The 19,801-nt window shown below is 42.4% G+C and overlaps 1 protein-coding gene across 1 annotated transcript in view; it reads right to left on the bottom strand.

The window, feature by feature from the left end:
• Positions 1-18,941, bottom strand: part of slc35f3b (solute carrier family 35 member F3b) — a 102,927-nt gene extending 83,986 nt beyond the window's left edge. The window contains exons 1-2 of the mRNA XM_077236419.1: positions 18,799-18,941; positions 17,030-17,244 (exon numbers count right to left, since the gene is read on the bottom strand). Of these exons, the coding sequence (XP_077092534.1) occupies positions 17,030-17,244; positions 18,799-18,890 (307 nt within the window). The 5' untranslated portion in view covers positions 18,891-18,941. The remainder of the gene's footprint in view (positions 1-17,029; positions 17,245-18,798) is intronic.
• Positions 18,942-19,801: the final 860 nt, after the last annotated feature.

Genomic DNA, 19,801 nt, shown 5'->3' with positions numbered 1-19,801 from the left:
CCTCCAGAGCAGACATGGGACAGACTTTTACGATTGAATTTTTCACAAAGATCTTTAATTTCAAAAGTCTATGGTACTATCCAGTCCTATGATGATCATTTAACCACTAAGACGAAGGAGGCATGGGAGAAAGAGTTGGGTCTGGCCTCTGATGTTGACTGGTGGGACTCTGTTTTAAACGGTATTCACAAAGCCTCAGTCTGTGCCCGCTTGACTTTAATACAATTTAAAGTAGTGTTCAGATGTCACTATTCTAAAACCCGACTATCACAAATTTTCCCTAATACAATTGATGTCTGTGACAGATGCTTTGGTTCGCCCTGTAATCTTGCACATTTGTTTTTCTTCTGCCCAACTCTAGGAAATATCTGGCAAACTTATTTTAACACCATGTCTAAAGTGCTCCTCAAGACCATTGATATTTCTCCGCATATAGCCATTTTTGGTACTCCTCAAGAATACCACCGTTTTTCATCAGTGCAGTTAGAGGTCCTGGCTTTCACTTCCTTGATAGTGAGACACCATCTCCTTCTTAATTGGAAAGCAACAAATGCCCCGTCCAACACACTTTCGATCACTGATGTCATGTCCTTTCGAAAACTTGAAAAAATAAGATACTCTAAACCAGGTAATCTCTCCAAATTTTACAATAAGTGGCAACCATTTACGCTATTTTTCCAGGCTAACTAGGCCTAACTCCAAAACGCACCCCCCCTCCCTTTTTTCTCTTTTTTTTCTTTTTTTTCTTCATGTTGTATTCCTTTTCTTTTTTTTTATAAAAGATTGTATACAAATATGTTTGTTATTGTTATCCAAATGCCTTCATTGTTTTTTGTGTGCATACCAATAAAAATATATGAAACGGAATCTCTCATTTCATTGTTTACAATTTGTTGGTTACAATGAAAGGCTTCGCTAGCGTGTGGCTCGCATTGAATAAAACCTTGTGTTTTTTCAGCGATGTTCAGCAGATTCTGACTAACTTACTGACTAGCACCTCAGATAGGCCATTTGTGTACACACACTCAACAAATATGATTGTGATTGGCTACAATGCTCAGTGTTTGTAAATAGAAACCTTTGATGCTCAGAGAGCGCTCAAACAAACATGAACGAGAGCGTTTGAAAGCAGCGTTTATCAGTGGGTCCTGAATATTTCTGTACAACTGGTATTGCAGAAATGCTGGTACTGTCAACTCTTTTTTTGTAGTACCAACTGGTACCGGTTTGACAGAACATACATTTTACTTACATATTGTTTAATACAATAAAAACAATTTTTGCAACGGACACAAAAGTAGCAATAAATATAAATCCACCAAATGCACAATTTCGATTAAAAAAACATACAAAGACTCATTACAATAAATGCTCTAATCTGACAACTCAAGTGAATCAAGCGTTACAAATTGTATTAGAACAATCACTGACACCGCCCAAGCTTTAAATCCATACCGCTGATGTCTGTGACCTTTATTTGATCCAAAGCCTTTGTTGGGAAAAGATCCATATATGTAAGTGCATAACCCCATTTCCCAGTGACAGCACACACATCCATCTGAGAGATGAGAAGAGTTAAACAAGGGTTTTTCGTCACTTTCTGCATCTTTTCAGCTCTTGTTAGTTTTTTTTAATGGGTTTCTCAGATACAGACCTCAGCTTAAAATTAATCTTGGCTGACATATACCACACATTTGGATTTTCACAGCAGCAGCAGCAGCAGCAGCAAGGAACGCTAAGACCTTCTCTCCTTTTTAACACTGCGCTGCTGTTGAGAGAGATAAAGTGATTGATAGACAGTGTGAGAGAGCGACGCGAGGAGTATATGTGATTGTGTGTGAGAGAGAGAGACTGAGGCTGTTACATTGGGGACCAGTCTGACCTTGTTTAGAGCAGAGCTGAAACTTTTGAAGGGGCCAATCAATGGACAAAACCTCCATTCTACAAGCATGGGTTCAGAGAGCCAGAGAAAAGACAAATCAAATCCTTGGGTCACATCGAGAGAGACAATCACCAACAGCGAAAAGAACAAGGTTGCTGTAAAAACAGTACAAGTACAAGTGCTGACAAAAGTTAGCATGGAATTAAAATTCACACAATGCACAATACTCTGATTGTGCACAATTCTTCACAATAAATAACAAAAAATAGAAAAAGGAAGCTACAATTGAAAGACATCTTTTGGCGTGCAGTCACAAAATCTTAATTATTACAAACTTTTGACCGGTAGCCTACTTTTTTCAAGTACTCATATTGCAAATATTTCATTATATTACAATAGATGTTTTGCCAGTGCCAGACCTTTTGAAGGGATCTTTAAAGCATGAAATAGACTAATGTTTTATCCCTGGCTTCTGCCTTTTATGTCACAGCTAATAGACAAGTCAGCCAGTTTAATTTAATGGATCAGGGAAAGAGTGGAAAATAATAATGAAAAACAAAATGATGGTTGATTTTGGTGTAAAAACAATTATATGTGGACAATAGGTAACAGGACAAAATAGTTTACAGTTGTTTGTGGTCAAGCTCTGCTCTGTTGTTGCCAATAATATTTTCTTTCATTATTATTATCTAACATTATTTGCTTTCCAAGTAATTTATCTGTCTTTCGCATAATTTCATTTGCATTCCAGTGTGCATCCCAAAAATGACAAAATTAAAACTCATTTACTCACCCTCATGTTGTTCTAAATCTGTATAACATTCTTTCTTCTGGGGAAACACAATAGATATTTGATGATTTTTTGGGGAAAAAAATCTTTGAACTATCCACTTTTATGCACAGAAGAAAGCAAGGATTTGGAACAATAATGTTTGGGTGAACAATGCATTTAAGCTGCATTTAGTTCTAAATAAAGAATTTAAAGACAATTTACGTTTTAATGTGTTTTAAATTTGGCTATTGGAGGAAACCCACCCAAAAGAAGCGTGGAGATAAACTCTAAAGAAACTCTTTTTAGGTTATTGTCACTTTATAAGCACTGTTGTCATATTAGATCTTGTATCTCTTATGATCATTTTAAGCAGGCATTTTATCTGCAGTCTCTCGTATTTTACGTGGATCTGAGCAGCCCATCACTTCCACTGAACAAGCTATGCTTTAAAATGGCAAAAAACAAAAACAAAAAAAAAACTCTGAAATGATAAATCTTACATGAACATCTAAAACTGGCTTGGATGCTTGAATATAACAGCACAACACGGTCAATTTATCCCTTGTATTTCTCAAAACAGTTTTTCTGCTTTCTGCCTTTATGTTTTATTACATTAAGAATATATTTCAGCTAAAATGTTTTTAAGTCTATTTCTTACATACATAAAAAAATTAAAAAGTCAGGCAGATCATGCCCCAAGATTCTAACAGACATGAAGTCATGCGATAATCTTTTCCCAGTCTATCCCCTCCAGACCTCAGTACATAATTTATGACCGTACAAGTTAATCTCATCTGAGGCAATTTTCTGCTGTTTCATTTTTAGCCATGAACCATTTTACATCATATGAGCTGAGAGATATAAACCAGTCTTATAATGCAATTCACAAGGAGTGCAACAATAAGATGTGTTGAAATAAATGGGTTTATAATTGATCATTCAGGTCAGTTGCAAACCTAGAACAAAATACTACTGAAATAATTAACATAATTTCAAGATCACAAGATTCTCAGAATAAACAGATTTTAGGTTATGAACTCATGTAAAACGTACTTCAGAATGATTCATGTTATTAGTCATGCATCTCTCTGGTGATCCTCCTACACAAAGACTGATTTTAGGTTATGAACTCATATAAAACATTACAGCCTCTCATTTCAGTGACACTGGGTATATATAAGCACTAAATTGTGTACTTGTAAGCTGATCTACTGTAGCTTCTGTTAGCATGTCTATTTGTTTACATTAATGCAAATCACACATTTAATGGAGTTTTGCATTTAGTCTTTCATCAGCTTGTTAGTTGGTTATTACTGCGTGAATTCTTTTTATCTAAAGTGACTCACAGAACACTAACTGCAAGGACAGTTTCCCCTGGCGTAGCCTTGAGTAATGCTGCCGTGCTCAAGAGAATCACAGCAAAAGAGTAAGACTGCGATTACATTAGTACACCAATTCAGGGCTAATGCCACTCCATCAAACCGAGAACCGATGACAACAATCAAAAACTGTGTCATTTTCAGCACAATAACTGGATTCAGCGCAGTAAGTAAATAAAGTCTGCTTAATATGGTGGAAAAAGTGGGAAAAAGCTGACAGGCTTTTGTTGTGGTATGTAATAAAGGGAATCAATCAAGAAACAGAACTTTTGAGCACAGGAGAATTGTGAAGAATTGTGATTTGTTTGGAATATGAATATGGTCATAAAAGAAGTTCACCTAAAAAATTATAATTCTGTGATCATTTACTCACCCTTGTGTATTAAGAAACCAGTATGTCTTCTGAGTAATACAAAAGATGGTATTTTAAAAAAAAAATCTCTCAGATGCTAAAATTTGTTTTTACGTGCATATGACACGCAGTTTTCGAGTGCATATGATACATACTTTATTGTGTGTAATACCCACGTACCCCACACCAATAATCCTACACAAACGTACAATACACACGTACCCCACACCACTAATCCTACCCAAACTTATAATACACACATTCCTGCCCACACCAGTAATCCTACCCAGTTTTACAGGGCGTATCATATGCACATAAAAAATCATTTTCGCAGATGTATTGCACGATAAACACAATGCGTTCTATAGAGACGCATCTAATAAGAACGGGTTGGTAATGACATGATGGTGAGTAAATTATGATAGAATTTTAATTTAAATTCCTTTAAACTTTAGTTTGGGACTCCATTATGTGATCTATGACAAGCATTCTTAAGTATGTCTCATATGTGAGAACAATAAAATAATAGTCACTTTTCAATTATGTATGTACACATTTGTTTTACCAACATTAAATGGGATGTTCATCATATAAAATGTAGATATAATTTAATATAGAGGTAAGTCTCAAATCTCTTATAAAGTAAGAAAGAGAGTTTCATTAGGCAGCAATTGGTAGAATTTCAATTAGATGTTCAAAGGCTCCTGTATGCAGCATAGGATGATGCAAAGTGGCAGATGCGTGTCACACATAATTCATTAAGCTCATCTTATGTAACCCACCATTGGAGAGAAAAATAGATCTCCTCTTCCCCTGTTACTCTATTAAGGTTAATGGAAGTGTTCACCTTCTTACAGACCCCAGACAGAACATAGGTAGAAAATCTTAATCACTTTGACACTGTCCTACCCGACAATACTTTTACAAATGGTGAAACAGAGCAACACTTTTATCCCTGTGATATGCATATTATATTTGTAAGAAGACCTTTAGACTTTCCTTTTACCTGTAGATGCAATTTACTTGTAATTGCAGGCTGGTGCATGACAAGTCGATTTGGTTTCTGCTAGGCCTTTATGCAATTTGTTTATAATCCAGGCCGGAGCAGCACCTTCCTTGCTCTTCCCATTTTTTTTTTTATTTACTTTATACTGTGAATGAATTATGTGAGTCACTTTCCATGCACAAATACATTAACATGGCTCACATTTTACCACTATTAAACATTACAGGCATAAATGTCTTTTTTTCCAGTGAGAATGAATAGATACGGTATGTTAGATTTAATAATAATAAATAAGCTAGCTAGTTTTAAACACATCAAATATCCATATTTTATCTTTACTATCACAAGCTATGTTTCCATCCAAAGATTTCAAATTTAACTTATGCACAAAATTGGAATGGTGCATAAAACATTTGTGAATAAAGCAGAGTTTCGAAAATCGGAACTTCCTGGGAAATTGCTGCAAACTATCTATCATATAAATGGAAGTTGCTGTAATCTGTGAAGAAACTGTGGTTCCCTTTCAGTCGATAACGTCAGACGTAGTCGACGGTCGACTGAACGGGGATCTCGCTAGAGAGCCTATCCTCTTCGAGTACTATTGAACGAACCAATGTAAATGGCGTGTGTGATTCGCATCACACACTCCGCCCCCGCGGCGCGGGAATAAATACGGAAGTGGATGCACGCACTAGTTGCCTTTCGCTTCGGAGCCGATCGTTTGATGTCTCTGAGAGTGCTGTTGTCTACAACGAGCGAGTGTGTCGGTGTTCTTCAGGAAGACTCTCCCATTGCTGGTGTTCTACAGCGCGAGTGCAGCGGTGATCGCGAGCTTTGAGCTCTCAACTGCTGTTTTAACAGCAACAAATTTCTAAATGTTTGTGTGTGTTGATGGCTGGTTAGAGGGCGGAAAAGTGAGTGCTTCACTGTTTCAGTTCTCTGTTCAGTGTTGCCGCGGTCATTCCCCTGTGTGCTCCGGCACTGGTGACGTTCCTATTTTCTGAAAGAGCAACACGGGTGCGTTTGCGTCTTTTTCAAGATGTCATTCTGCCCGTGCGTTTCTGGGTGCGGTCGTTCCCTGTCTCTCTCTGATGGTCACAACTGTTGTGTCACGTGTTTGGGCTTACAGCACGCTGAGACAGCTTTTGTGGACAGCTCATGTTTTCACTGTGGGAACATGACTGTCGCAGTGTTGAGGGCGAGACTCACCTTCGTTAAACGCGGAGAGCGAGTCCCCATTACCATGCCCCACCCTGCACGAGTGCTGTGTGGGATGGGTGACCGGAGGATAGTGTTGGATATCCGACCTCACCCTCCGGGGCAAGAGTGTCGTAGCGTGCGTGATCGGTCTGGCGATGTCCAACGTTGTGGTCCAGTAGTGCCTTCGTTGGCTCAGCCTGGTTGGTATGGCGGATGCGGACAAGGTTCGGTTCCTGGTCTCCCCAATTTCCCAGGTTGGGCTGGTCGGCGACGCAGTGGAGAACTGCATCCAACAGTTCTCTGCCGCTCAAGCGCAGACGGAGGTCATCCGGCACATCCTGCCCCGGTGGCCAGCTGCTGCCTCCACCCGCCGCCGGTGGCAGCTCCTCCGCCTGCTCGTCGCCGTGGGCGTTCCCCGGCCGCTGCTCCTGCTGGGCCTCCGCAGCAGCCTCCACCCAGGCCTCAGCATGGAGCCGGCCGCAGTAGAGACACCCAGCCCGAGGTGGCAAGCGACAGCGAAAGCATTCCGGAGCGGGCCGCCCAGGAATGGATGAGATGCTCATGGAGTGGCACGATCACTCCCTCCCCCCGGGTGAGGGCCGGGTGGAGCCTTTTGTTTGTGTGTGTGTCTGTTCCGCCGCTGGCTCCCTAAAAAAAAAAAAAAAGCGGAGCAAGCGGTACCCACACTTCAAAGAGAGAGCAATTTCATCTGTTCCTGGGTCCCAAGAGGGCCAGTCTGGCGGGTGTGACCCTGTATAGCCTTACACCCCTCAGCTCCCCCTTGGTCGCCAGCAGGCAGCTTGGTGCGTTCGAGAACCCGGTCATCCGCCTTCTCACACGCCCCCTGCCGCTAGTGGAGACAGGTAAGTGTTGCACAGCACACTAACACCACTCTCTCTACTTTGCTGCCCCACCTCAGGCTCGGCTACCCCGCTCAAGTCAGTGATAATCATCACATTAGGTGTTGAGCAGACGTGCTCCTGAAAATTCAGTGATATTCATCACACCGAGTGTTGAGCAGTGCTCCTGACTTGTGCTTGCTTATCTTATCCTGCTAGCGAAGGATTTGATATAGCCGCTCCTCCAGCCGGTACGAAGGCCAGTTGTAAACTCGTTCTTCGTGCTACTAGGTGGTGGGTCGTGACCATCTTGGCCCAAGATCGGTCTGCAGCTCCGACCTGAAAGACATGTGCTTCAGATCTCTACCTTACGCACCGCAGGCCATCCTGTGTGTTGCGTTTAAGGGTGGAGTATCAGTACAGTGTCCTTCCCCTCGAGTGCTCCAGAGCCTGTTGGGTCTTCAGGTCAACTGGAAGAGAGCAATCTCGCCCACGGGCTGAGTATCTCTTTTTCAGTTTTGGAGATGGACTCGGTCTAACACGTCTCTCCAATGAGAATGTGTTCAGCTGGTGTTTGAAGTGAGAAAGGCTCCCACTGAAAGAACTTTCAGAGGCTCCTGGGGTATATGGTAGTTGCAGCCTTTGGCGACCTCCATATGTGACCGCTTCAGCGCAAGCTTCATGATCGAGTCCCGAGGTGATCGTGGCAGAGCAGCTCACCCTGTGTGACTATAGTTCATCCCGGTCTGCTGCCAAAACCTCTTCAACAGAGGGGCCATGTACAAAGGGCGTGTTTTAACGGGGGCCGGGGCGACCCTCGACTACACGGGCATTCGTGCCTCGAGTTGTTAGACATTGCGACCGTTGCGCAAGCTTCCCTTGCATGTCACAACTCACCCGTCACCTCCTCCTTGGAGTCAGAAGCTTCTGAGGACGCTTTGTTCCACTCTTCCCGCTCTACTCAATCGTGCCGCCGTCGAGCCTCACAGTTATAGCCAGGGCAAGTGGAGACTCCATCCCCTGGGTCCAGCTGGGTCATGACCATTCCGGGGCCGCTCAGTTGCCCCTCCGGTTTCGTCTTCCTGCCAGTGTTTGTATAAACCGAGCGGACTACCCTTGGACAAACACTGGCTCTCAGCTGCCCCAGGGGCCCGCAGAAATGCGTTTAACCCCAGTGAGCCTTCTAAAAGCGACTGCGACTCATGGTCGCCTTGTGCCTGCTCAAGTCAGTGAATTCATCACACTTCATGTTGAGCAGAAATGCTCCTGAAACTCAGTGAAGTTCATCGCACTCAGGTGTTGAGCAGCAATGCTCCTGTAGCTCAGTGAGTTCATCACACTCAGGTGTTGAGCAGAAATGCTCCTGTAGCTCAGTGAATTCATCACACGCAGTGCTGAGCAGAAATGCTCCTGTTGCTCAGTGAAGTTCTTCGCACTCAAGTGTTGAGCAGAAATGCTCCTGAAGCTCAGTGAGTTTATCACACTCAGGTGTTGAGCAGGAATGCTCCTGAAGCTCAGTGAACTTATCACACTCAAGTGCTGAGCAGAAAATGCTCCTGAAGCCCAGTGATCTTTACATGTTGTATTGAGCAATGCTCCTGTCTTTTTGCGCCCATCGCTTGCACCTACGTGCCAAGTCAGGAGAGGAACAGGTCTTCATGTTGTCCCTTATTGGCCCAACTAGACCTGGTTCCCATCGACAGCCTTCCTGACTTCCCCTGAAAACTCTTTCAGGGACGGGGCATGATGGCACACGCGTTCTTCCCCTGGAGATTCCGGGCGGTCTTACATCTGAACGCGGAGGCTCAGGTGGCTATCACAGGCATGCGATAGTTACCATCACTTCTGCGAGCACCCCCTAGAAATGGGTAGCGTGCTTACGCCTTTAGAAGTGGAACCTAGTCGTTGAGTGCGTCTTCTCTCCAGAGGAGATCCTGAAAGCTTTTCGATCACTTCAGTGCTCTCTTTCCTGCAAAATGGGTTGGAGTAGGCTGTTTTCCTTCAACCTCAAAATTATGTTGCCTCGGTGTTTAAACGACGCTCACCGTGTTGCAGAAGTGTGCAGAAGCACGTTCTGATCGTCAGGTTCCTGAGGAGCAAGGTCTTGTAAATTCTTGCGTCCCTCTTTATCCTCTTGGGCCTTGTCCCTGGTGCGATGCACTGAAGAGACCGCCCCTGAGCCACTGCAGGCAGTGAGTTAAAAATTCTGTTATATCAGTTCTCCTGCTCGCGTGGTCTCTACTAGAGGGTAGGGACTTGCTCGCTTTCGGTCAACGTATTGTGCCTGGAGTCTGGGCCGGCTAACTCTCACAAGCTGAGACCCCGGCTCGGATTGTGCCCAAGGTTCCCACCTCTCCCGTAATAGGAGCAGGTGGTGAGCCTGCAAGCGCTGCCCTGGAGGAGGCAGATCCAGCCCTGGCTTCTCTGTCCGTTCGCTTGGATGTGTACAGAACGCAAGCCATAGACCTCAGACCAGCTCTATAAATATCTGTTGGAATTCAGCAGAGAGGGAAGGCTGTTTCCATGCAAAGTCGCACTAGTGCTTGCCTTCATTTCGTTAAAAATCCGAGATGCAACATGTCCACTTAGGTGTTGAGCTCCTCTATGATGAGTGTAAAGTGCTCCGCCTGGGCGTTGACGATATGCTTTGCTAAAACAGATTCTAGAGTTGGGGGCTGGACGACACCTAGTTGAACCGCTGCTTCCCGTGGGGTCCCTTCTCATGAAGCCAGTTTCACCGTGAGCCTGGTTCAAGTGTCGGCTTGCTTCGCCATTCCCCTCCTATGGACTGGATACGTGCGCCTTTCTACTCCAGTTGAGTTCCCTTAAAATTGAACCCTGTTGAGTTCCTCCACACCCCTCCGACGTCGGACGTGCGGAACGTCTGGTGTTAGGCCTACCACTCGTAAGCAGTGTGGAACCTGTGTTAGGCTGGGTCCATATGTTGCGGTCCCTACGGCGACCCCATATGTGTATTCTTCCACGATACGGCTCCCTGCGGTGAGCCCGTGTCTTCCCTCGGCAGAGTCTCTCTGCCGTCACTGTCCGGTGTGTCTCCCCCCGTCTTAGGCTGGAGCCACCCCAGTGACATTCCATATGTTAGACTGCCCGGTTTCCGCCCGGTTCATATGTGTATTTTCCACGTTACCTCCCTCTGGGTTGGATATGGATTCCGCAGCGTCCCTTCCTTCCAATGTACGGCGAACGCTTTCCCAGTGGTCCTGTAGGAACAGCAGTGACTTCCCTGGCCTAAGCCCTGTCCTTCCCCGCCTTAAATTTGCGGGGGCATCAGGAGGCTTTGGTTTAGGCACTGTAAGGTGGCAGCATTAGTGGCGTTTTCAAAGGTTATCCCCATTCAGTCGACCGTCGACTACGTCTGACGTTATCGACTGAAAGGGAATGTCCTGGTTGCGTATGCAACCCACCGTTCCCTGAAGGAGGGAACGGAGGACGTAGTTCCCTTGCCACCACCGCTGACCCCGGGTTACTCTCGGCTCCTCAGCGAAAAGCAACTAGTGCGTGCATCCACTTCCGTATTTATACCCGCGCCGCGGGGGCGGAGTGTGTGATGCCAATCACGCACGCCAATTACATTGGCTCGTTCAATAGTACTCGAAGAGGATAGGCTCTCTAGCGAGATCCCCATTCAGTCGACCGTCGACTACGTCCTCCGTTCCCTCCTTCAGGGAACGGTGGGTTGCATACGCAACCAGGACGTTCTTAATAACTGCAATATCATGGTTTATAAATAACTGCAAACATTTAGTTCCAAACTGTCACAGTTACCCACTTTTGATTTCATTTTATTTGTGTTCAGTTCCTGTTGTGTCTGCCTTGTCAGTTTCCCACCACTAGTTTTTATCCTTGGTTACTCATTAATTAGATCCCACCTGTTTGTATTTAGTTAATTATCCTGTGTACATATGCCCTCTGTTTCATTTCTTTCTTTGTCTGGTGTTGAATACTTTTAAATCCACACTGTTTTGTTTATACTCTTCTATGGATTACCTGATTTACTTTTAGTCAATGAACTCAACTATTATTTTCATAATAATCCAGAGCCCACCGTAGACTGGGAGCTTTTGCCTGCCGTGATGCACGAGCCAGAGATGAAGAATGAGCCAGCCATCGCCTGGGAGCCTGAGCCCCAAAGGGAGTCTAAACTGGTGTGTGAGCTGGCAACATCCGTGCCGGTGGACGTATTAGTGGAGCTGGACACTGAGAAGTGATTGACTGGCAAACAGAGGTAGTGCTTTCCACCCTGCCCTGCCCTGTATCTTCTGTGCCTTCATTGTCGCCGCTGACCCTGCCCAGCTCCTTCTTTATCTTGGAAACGAGATGATGTATCTCAAGGGCTTCAGCCCCTCGACTTTTCTCCTAAGAAACCATTCTGTTGTGTGGATAAGACTGAGGTCTCCAGGTCTCCTGCATCGCCCAGGCAAGTGGATCCCTCGGCTCCGCTTCCAGGTGCTTATCCCGTCCCTCAACCCGGGTCCGTTAACCTGTCGGCTCCACCATGGCTTATCCCTCCCTCGGCTTCACCAGATAACAACGTCTACGGCTCCACCGGGTTCCCTTGTCCCTCCGACTCTGACTTTGTCAAACGCCACCCTGCCTGTGCCATGGACTTATGAGCCATCCGCTGTGCTCCGTCTCTCCACCCCTTCGGCTTCACCGGACTCCACCTTGGTCCTCAGTCACACCCGTGCAATCTGGCTCCACTTCGGACACTCGTCGCTGTGGCTCCGCCTTGGTCACCAGAACCACCAGTGTCCCTTTGTCCCATCTGCACCCAGGGGTCCACTTCCATCGACTACATCTCCGTCAATCAAGTCTCCACCATGGCTCCACTCTCTGGATGTGCTCTAGGTCCCCGTCTGGCTACTCCTACCCTCAACACTAGAGCTGCACGATTAATCGCAATTCACATGAAATCACACTTAAACTGATTTGGCTTATCGTGATTATGAAATCGCAAATGCTGCGATTATTTTTTTATCTGCTGCTTGTCATTGATGTACGGCTCTGTAAATGCTGCTCCATCTGAAAGCACTGTGAGGTCAAGCATCTTTCCAAACATGAGAAGCATTTATGAACCTCTTGTCTAACTAAGGACAACATTTAATAACATGCTTTTACTCCAAACTCACTTCATAACGACAGTTGAGCATCCTTCTGTGAGATGATGTGGCTTCTTACACAGAATAAGGCAGTTGTGTGTTCATAAGTCATGTTTAATCAAACAAAGCGTTTCAATCTTCTGTTTATTAAGCTACAGCGATAGGGATTTCCTGGAATGATGTGCGTTATTGTATTTCTGCAGCGGGGTGTATTTGGTGTGTCTGCGTAAGAGCGCCCTCTGGTGTTCAGATGGAGCAGCATTTACTACCGATCAGCCACACTGCTCTGACAAGCTGCGCATAAAATAATCACAGCCTTTGCCAAATCGTGTGCGGTTTCATCGCGATTAATCGTGCAGCCCTACTCTACACCTCCCTGGCTCCTCCCACCATCAACATCTTGGCTTTTCCTGCTGGCACCTGGTCCTGTCTCCCATCCTTCTCCAGCCCCTTGTCCACCTCCAAAACCACTTCCCCAGTCATCTTCCGGCGAGAGGTTGCGCCTTCCCATAGTGTGGCATTCAGTCAGAGTTATGCACTTTATTTTAATTTTTCCTTGTTTTCAGTATCTCTTGTGTCTGCCTAGTTGGTTTTCCTTAGTTTTCAGTTTTCCACCACTAGTTTTTCTCCTTGATTAATCATTAATTAGATTCCACCTGTTTGTATTTAGTTCATTATCCTGTGAATATATGCCCTTTGTTTCAGTTCCTTCTTTGTCTGGTGTTGAATGTATTTGAGTGCACACTGTTTTCATTTATACTCTTCTATGGGTTACCTGATTTACTTTTATTTATAAACTCAACTATTATTTTGATCCTCTTCATCTTTGGACCCTGCAGATTACACAAACTAGCTTGTTTTTTATTTTATAAATTAAATGTTTCTTTTCATTTAATGTTTCTTGTTAGAAAATTACAATCACATAAAACAGTTTTTTAAACTGTAAATTTGTAAAACTGTAATTACATTTATAATTATACTGAGCCTTCCCTTACCCCACCCCTAACCTACCCATACCACCGAAACCTGTCCCTAACCTTACCGGTATCACACCTCAATAGCAGTAGAAGTGCTTTGCAATACAATATTAACAGAATACAAGCTCATTGAACTTATTTTCTGATGTAATTACATAGTAGTTAAAGACACCTAATATATAGTGTGACCAGGCTTATATTCTAAAATACATAATATTTAATTTAACCTCAACATTTTCTGAAGGTTAAGCACATCTTTCATGAACCACAATGTGTTTTGTTGTTGTTAATTTCAGGCCCTATTGTGTGCTGCATTTGTAAAAAGTGCTACAAAAGCCAACCACTTCTAAGTTGTGTGACCCAGACCCAAGAGCTTACTACAGTGAAAGGATATTACAGGGTGCAGAACAGACTCTGCTGGAGTTAAAAAACCTTTCCGGTAAAGTACAAAAGTAATGATTCTCATGGGTTTCACTTGTTTCTGAACCAGCTTTAAAACACACTCTCTATTTCTGTTCACTGATGCTCTGGCGGTTCAGGCACAGACCGCTTGGCCTCTTTGTATCTTTGTCAGCTGCCTTGTGTTGCTTTGAAATCTAATGAAAAGTGTTAGGCCTCATTTAGAGCTAACACAGACTTTCAACAAGTAATCAAACCTTATATATATATATATATATATATATATATATATATATATATATATATATATATATATATATATATATAAGCTGCTTGAAGTTTCTTGGTGTGTTGTTATTTTCACCCATCCCTGACAGGAACTGAATTATAGGAATTGAGAGTGCATATTCAATTTGTTATCAGATGTTGTCACATGTGCCCCTCTAGTCTACATAAAAACCATTAAGGAACAAATATCTGTCTTGGCCTGCCTCTGTTGTCCTCTGACAAACCTTCCCCTCAAAGTCAATTTCTGATGTCCAATTTTATTCTCTGTCTATAAAATCATGTTTGATTGAAAGATGAAACTAACAAATGTGACAGATGTCAGTCAATGATATTACCTAAGACAAAAACTGTAATAGAGTCCAATATTAAAGCCCAAATCACACTGAACATGGAGCATAAGAGAAAATCACAAAACATATACTTAAGCAAAACTGGCGAAAGTTCGAACACACAACATAGATGTTTCCATCCAAATTTGCAAATTTAACTTATACGTTTCCATCCAGCAGTTTCCCAAAATGCTGATAAAAATTGGTGAATGGAAACATAGTTATAGTAGAGTATAAAGGCTCACAATGTGCTCCCTAACCGCTTTACAAGTATCTGCAAATCCAATGCTAACATCTTCTAGAGCACTTCTATGGTATTTTGGGTGGATCCTAGGATGTTACTAGGTAGTTGGTTATTGAAAGTTCAATACTTTATCAAGCACCAACTAAGCGGTTGTTCTATAAATTGATCAAAGAACATGATTTTAACATTTTGAGGAGAAAATATGAAGAAAAGACTGCAAAAGTAAAGCTGCCGCAATGCTAAGATATTCCTTTACATATTGCTATGCCGTTGCGGGGGTGCAACATAAGCAATAATACTACTAATAATAAAATAATTAAAGCTGCAGTCGGCAAGTCTGGCAGATAGAGTGGACTTAGGCAAAATTTTGAATGTTTACAACTCTCATGTCCCTCCCCCACTATCAACGAATACCCTCCAAGCGAGCTCGTGGTCGTCAGTGCGTGTGCAACAGATTTTCTGTGAACCCGCCCATCTCATCAGCATCCATCAACACCATGGAGTATTTGGAGCTAGTCAGATAGCTGTTCTTACTCTTGTAAGAAAGATAGAGTAGCATTGATTCATCTGGACATGTTTATCCACCTAACGTTACGTTCACACGGATTTCAATGCAAACAAAGCTAACGAACCTGCAAAACAAGTGCTAAAGTTAGCTATCCATACCAACACATTTGGTCGAACATTCTTTAGATTACGAACATAACACTAAGAAATAAAGTAACTGGTTGATAAAGCACAATTACCTGTCGAGAAGAAATGTTGCAAGCTCTGCATCCAGCTTGAACCCAATTAAATCACGTAAATCTCTCCACCTTTCAAATGTCGATCCGATGTTGATCCTGGTTTATTTACGGGCACAGTCGCTTTCTTTCTTTACTTTCTTTACAGGTGTTCTCTTTTCTCTTCTCTGTTGTTTTTGACCTCTAGCTCTTGAGGTTAACCGAGGAATTGGAATCTTTTCCGCCATCACTCTTCCTTACTGAGCGAACTTCAGGCGTGTGCATGTAATTGTAACGTGCGCTAAGGGTGGCGTGTGCACGACCTGTGATTGACAGTCGGATCTCACACCCCCCTGCGCTGATTGGATCCGGGAGCGGCGGATTTTTGCAAAACAAATAACACGCTCCAGGTGGAGTTAGAAGTTCAGTTTTTTTTCTAAAACCACTTTATTTATGTTGTTCTGTCGGATTATAGTGTTGATTTCACTGAATATGATAAAAAAATGTTGCCAACGGCAGCTTTAACTAAGAATCCATTTATTTCCCCCCAAAATTAAAAAGTTAAAACCCACGTTAAAAATAAATGACTCTGACATGGTTTCATTCGTCAGTCCTAAAAATACTCAAAGCAAAGTAAGCAGCTCATTCAGATGAGACCACACACACTGCAGGCAATATTAAAACAAATTAACCAGAAAGTGTTTACAGAAACTGATTTAGGACTGCAGATACAGTGTAACTTTACAGTTCTGAGAGGGAACAGGCATACTTCTCTGTTTTGTATGTTTGCGAATCATTTATCACAGTCTTGTAAGACTGACAGGGATGGAAACCTCAGAGCATCATCAAATCAACTCAGGCAAGAAAACTGTGCTTCTATTTAGTCGTTCGGTAACTACTGCTGTGCAAGGAACCAGCATGATTGCAACCCAAGGGTTATGAGAACAAAGTCTCTTTCTCCATCTTACTCACAGTGAATCTCTTTCATTCACACAGACAGGTTGTAACAAGATACACACACACACACACACACACACACACACACATCACACATGATTGCATCTAGTGCTGTCTGTCCAAAAGAAAAGGAAGAAAAAGTCTCCTCCTTGAAATCTCCATCTCACAATTGTATCTCCAAGACAGCAATGAGATCAAATGGAGAGCAAACCAATATGCTGCTTAAGTCTCCAGTTTATTAGATGTTTCTCTTGAGAAAAAGACCCCAGAAATCTCACATGTGCCTCTAATTTCAGAAGAAATTTCAACAATTATCAAACTGAGACTCAAAAGTCTACAAAACAAAAGTCAGAGACCTCAGTTTGAACTCAAACATTCTCAAATACTCCCAAGACCAAATAATTTGATCTAGGCCTATGCTATAATTGACATTCATTTTGTAGCTCTATAATCTTGCTGCATGTCAAAATAATAAAATGCTCCACTGAGAGCACCTCAACAAATTGATGGTTCAAAACTGTTCATCACAACAATAAATCCATTGGTAAAAATAAGTTACTTACTCTTATAAACGGCATTCCAGGGCTGGTAGCCATAATAGCCCGTGATTCTCAAGATCCTCTCCTCGATGGACGCGCTGTTGATGTCCTCAACTGATCGAGATGACTTCAGGTCCTCTTTAATCGATTCATCCACCACCAGGTACTTGAGCTGGCGAAGTTGGGGGCTGATGTCGGACAGCCTTCTGGGACTCACCTCGGGCGATCTACGCATTCCGCTGGAGACAAGAACACAAAGTTGGAATCGCGTTGGCTTCGAGCGCTTGACACCGAGGGTGAGGTGTGCCAGTGAGAGCTTGGCACACAGACAAACCTTCTCATTACATTAGGATTCGAATAGTCCACCTCTTTAAACAGATGAAAGAGTGTTTCTCAAACACAAACCCTTCGCGTAAAACGGCTTCCGAGCGCGCAGCCTGTCCGGTGCGTAAAGAGGGTGGATGAGTGAATCTTGTTACGAGCGGAGGAGGCAGGGCGGCTGAGAGATGATAAGCAGACATGACTGCTGCTCCGTACAGAGTAACCTCTACTGGTACAGTAGGCCACGATTAATTTGGAGGAAAGTATAGATATAATAATAGTCTATTTATTATGTCTCAGCTAATTAAATTTGCGTCGAAGACCAGTTTTTCAGTTACGCTCAAAATCAAAGATCGAGTGCGAATTAGCCAACAAAGGGTTAAAGGGAAGTTTGGAGGGAAATAAATATTTTTTAGTAGAGTATATTAAAAATAAGACTACTGAAAATAACAGTGATGACGTAAATCTATCAACAAAACTAAAATCAGAGCCCGCATTTTTTGCACATCATTTAGACTACGCGTGGAAGTTGCGGTTCCTTTTCGCACTATAGCAACGCTATACTGCCATGGATTTTCTATCAGGATTATATATTTAAAAAAATCACTTTAATACTAATTTTACATTTTTGTAGTAGTATATCATAGAAACGACATGTTGCGAGTAGTTGAACAATTAAAACAATTCAGATAAAATGTTGAGTAGGAATAAATACATGAATAGGCCTATACATATAGGCCTACATGCATAGGCTGCGAATCATGCAACTGATCACTATGTTCAGATGAGGCTGGAAGTTTCATTCGTAAAACAGATAAGAACTAACTGAATTTGCATTACAATGTTTTACAAAATAAATAGCCTCAATATCAGAACTTGGCAGCTTATGACAGTTAATGTCTTTTGCTGCGGTCCATGGCCACCGGGAGGCGTGCGCGATTCCGCTTTAGGCACCAAATACACTGACGCTCCTTTCACATATGGAACAATTAACGATACTGCTGACCGTCCTTCTGATACCCCGCGTTAACAATCTATCTTGAATTTAAATTCTAATATACTGAGTCCTTTGAAAATGTTTTTCTTTTCTTTCTTTCAAACGCGTTTGGCGTTACATTTACAGTCTCCGTGAATATCATAGTAGGCTATCTGATGTCTAGATAGACTAAATAAAACGGCATGCACTTTTAAGATATATTAATAACTATGAACTGTGATGTCTGCCCTACACTTGTAAATAGATATTATTAAGAATACCCAGATGCGCATGAGACGCGTATCGCCATTTATAGACTTGTGCGTAATGAACTCAGTAGTTAGTTTTTTATCATTGTCATCACTGAGGCGGACTCTAACTTTGCTTTATTTTTTCTCACTCCCTGAATAGAAAACCATCTACTGATGATGAGTAAAGCTGCGTCTTAACACAACACAAATTCTATTCATGCATAGGTGCTTTGTAAAATTCTTACATGGGTATCAGGGTGGTCGGGGGTCCCAGGTAACACATGCAGTCCCTCCGGGGAGGTCCAAGCCTGTCTCCATCTCCATACATGATCCCCATGAATGACAGTAGATCACTGCTCACACGCACAGACACATACGGAGTGCAATAGTCCGCCCACCACTCTTACACACTCCAGCCGTGGCATTTGCAGATTTTCAGATATCAACTCACACCTTCAATGGGTTTTCAGAACCACAGCGCCATCTGACGGTGAATGGCGTTTCGTGCTGCATGTTTTACTGGGTTATAGAGCTTTAGAGAGATGTCCACCTGTTGGAATAATCAATCGTATTTCCAATATATCACTCTATAATAGATTTACAGACATATACTTATCATACTATATACTCCACATACCCCCAAAGTTCTAGGAACATTATTTATAGGTTTTATTTTTTATAACCATAAAATAATGTACCTACAACATCCTTTAAGAAAAGTAACCATTGTTTTATTATAGCAAAAGTGTATTACCCATGCTTTTTTTTTTTGGCAGAAAACTATTTTAAAACTATACTATTAGTATAACCATAGTTTTACTATAAATATCATGGTTAAACTATGGTTATTAGCTACAATGACCATGGCCTTTTGGTTTTATTTGTAGTAAAACCAGGTTTAATATTTATAAGGGATTCTGGGAACCAACATTTGTTTGCTGGGTAGGTATTTTTCTTATTTTAGATAATTGATTTTTAGCTACCCAAATTACTTTTGGCATTGCACGAGACAAACTTCTACAGACTGTGCCCTGAAAATTACTCTTCTTTACAATAATAATTAATCTTATTACAATTAATGATGTAACCCAATGATAAATGATGTATAGAAACTCTCCAAACAAAATATCAGCAGCAGAAATACCAATTCATCATATTATATTGCCCTGTGTTGGTTTCTGTGAACCCTTCCTTCTTATTATTTTTCCACTGAGCAGTTTACACACCCAACGAAATATGTCCTTAATA

Source organism: Siphateles boraxobius, unplaced genomic scaffold, assembly GCF_051911475.1.
Source record: "Siphateles boraxobius isolate OS27281-9 unplaced genomic scaffold, OSU_SipBor_1 20, whole genome shotgun sequence".
Lineage (NCBI taxonomy): Eukaryota > Metazoa > Chordata > Actinopteri > Cypriniformes > Leuciscidae > Siphateles > Siphateles boraxobius.
This window is presented reverse-complemented; position numbering and strand designations above follow the sequence as displayed.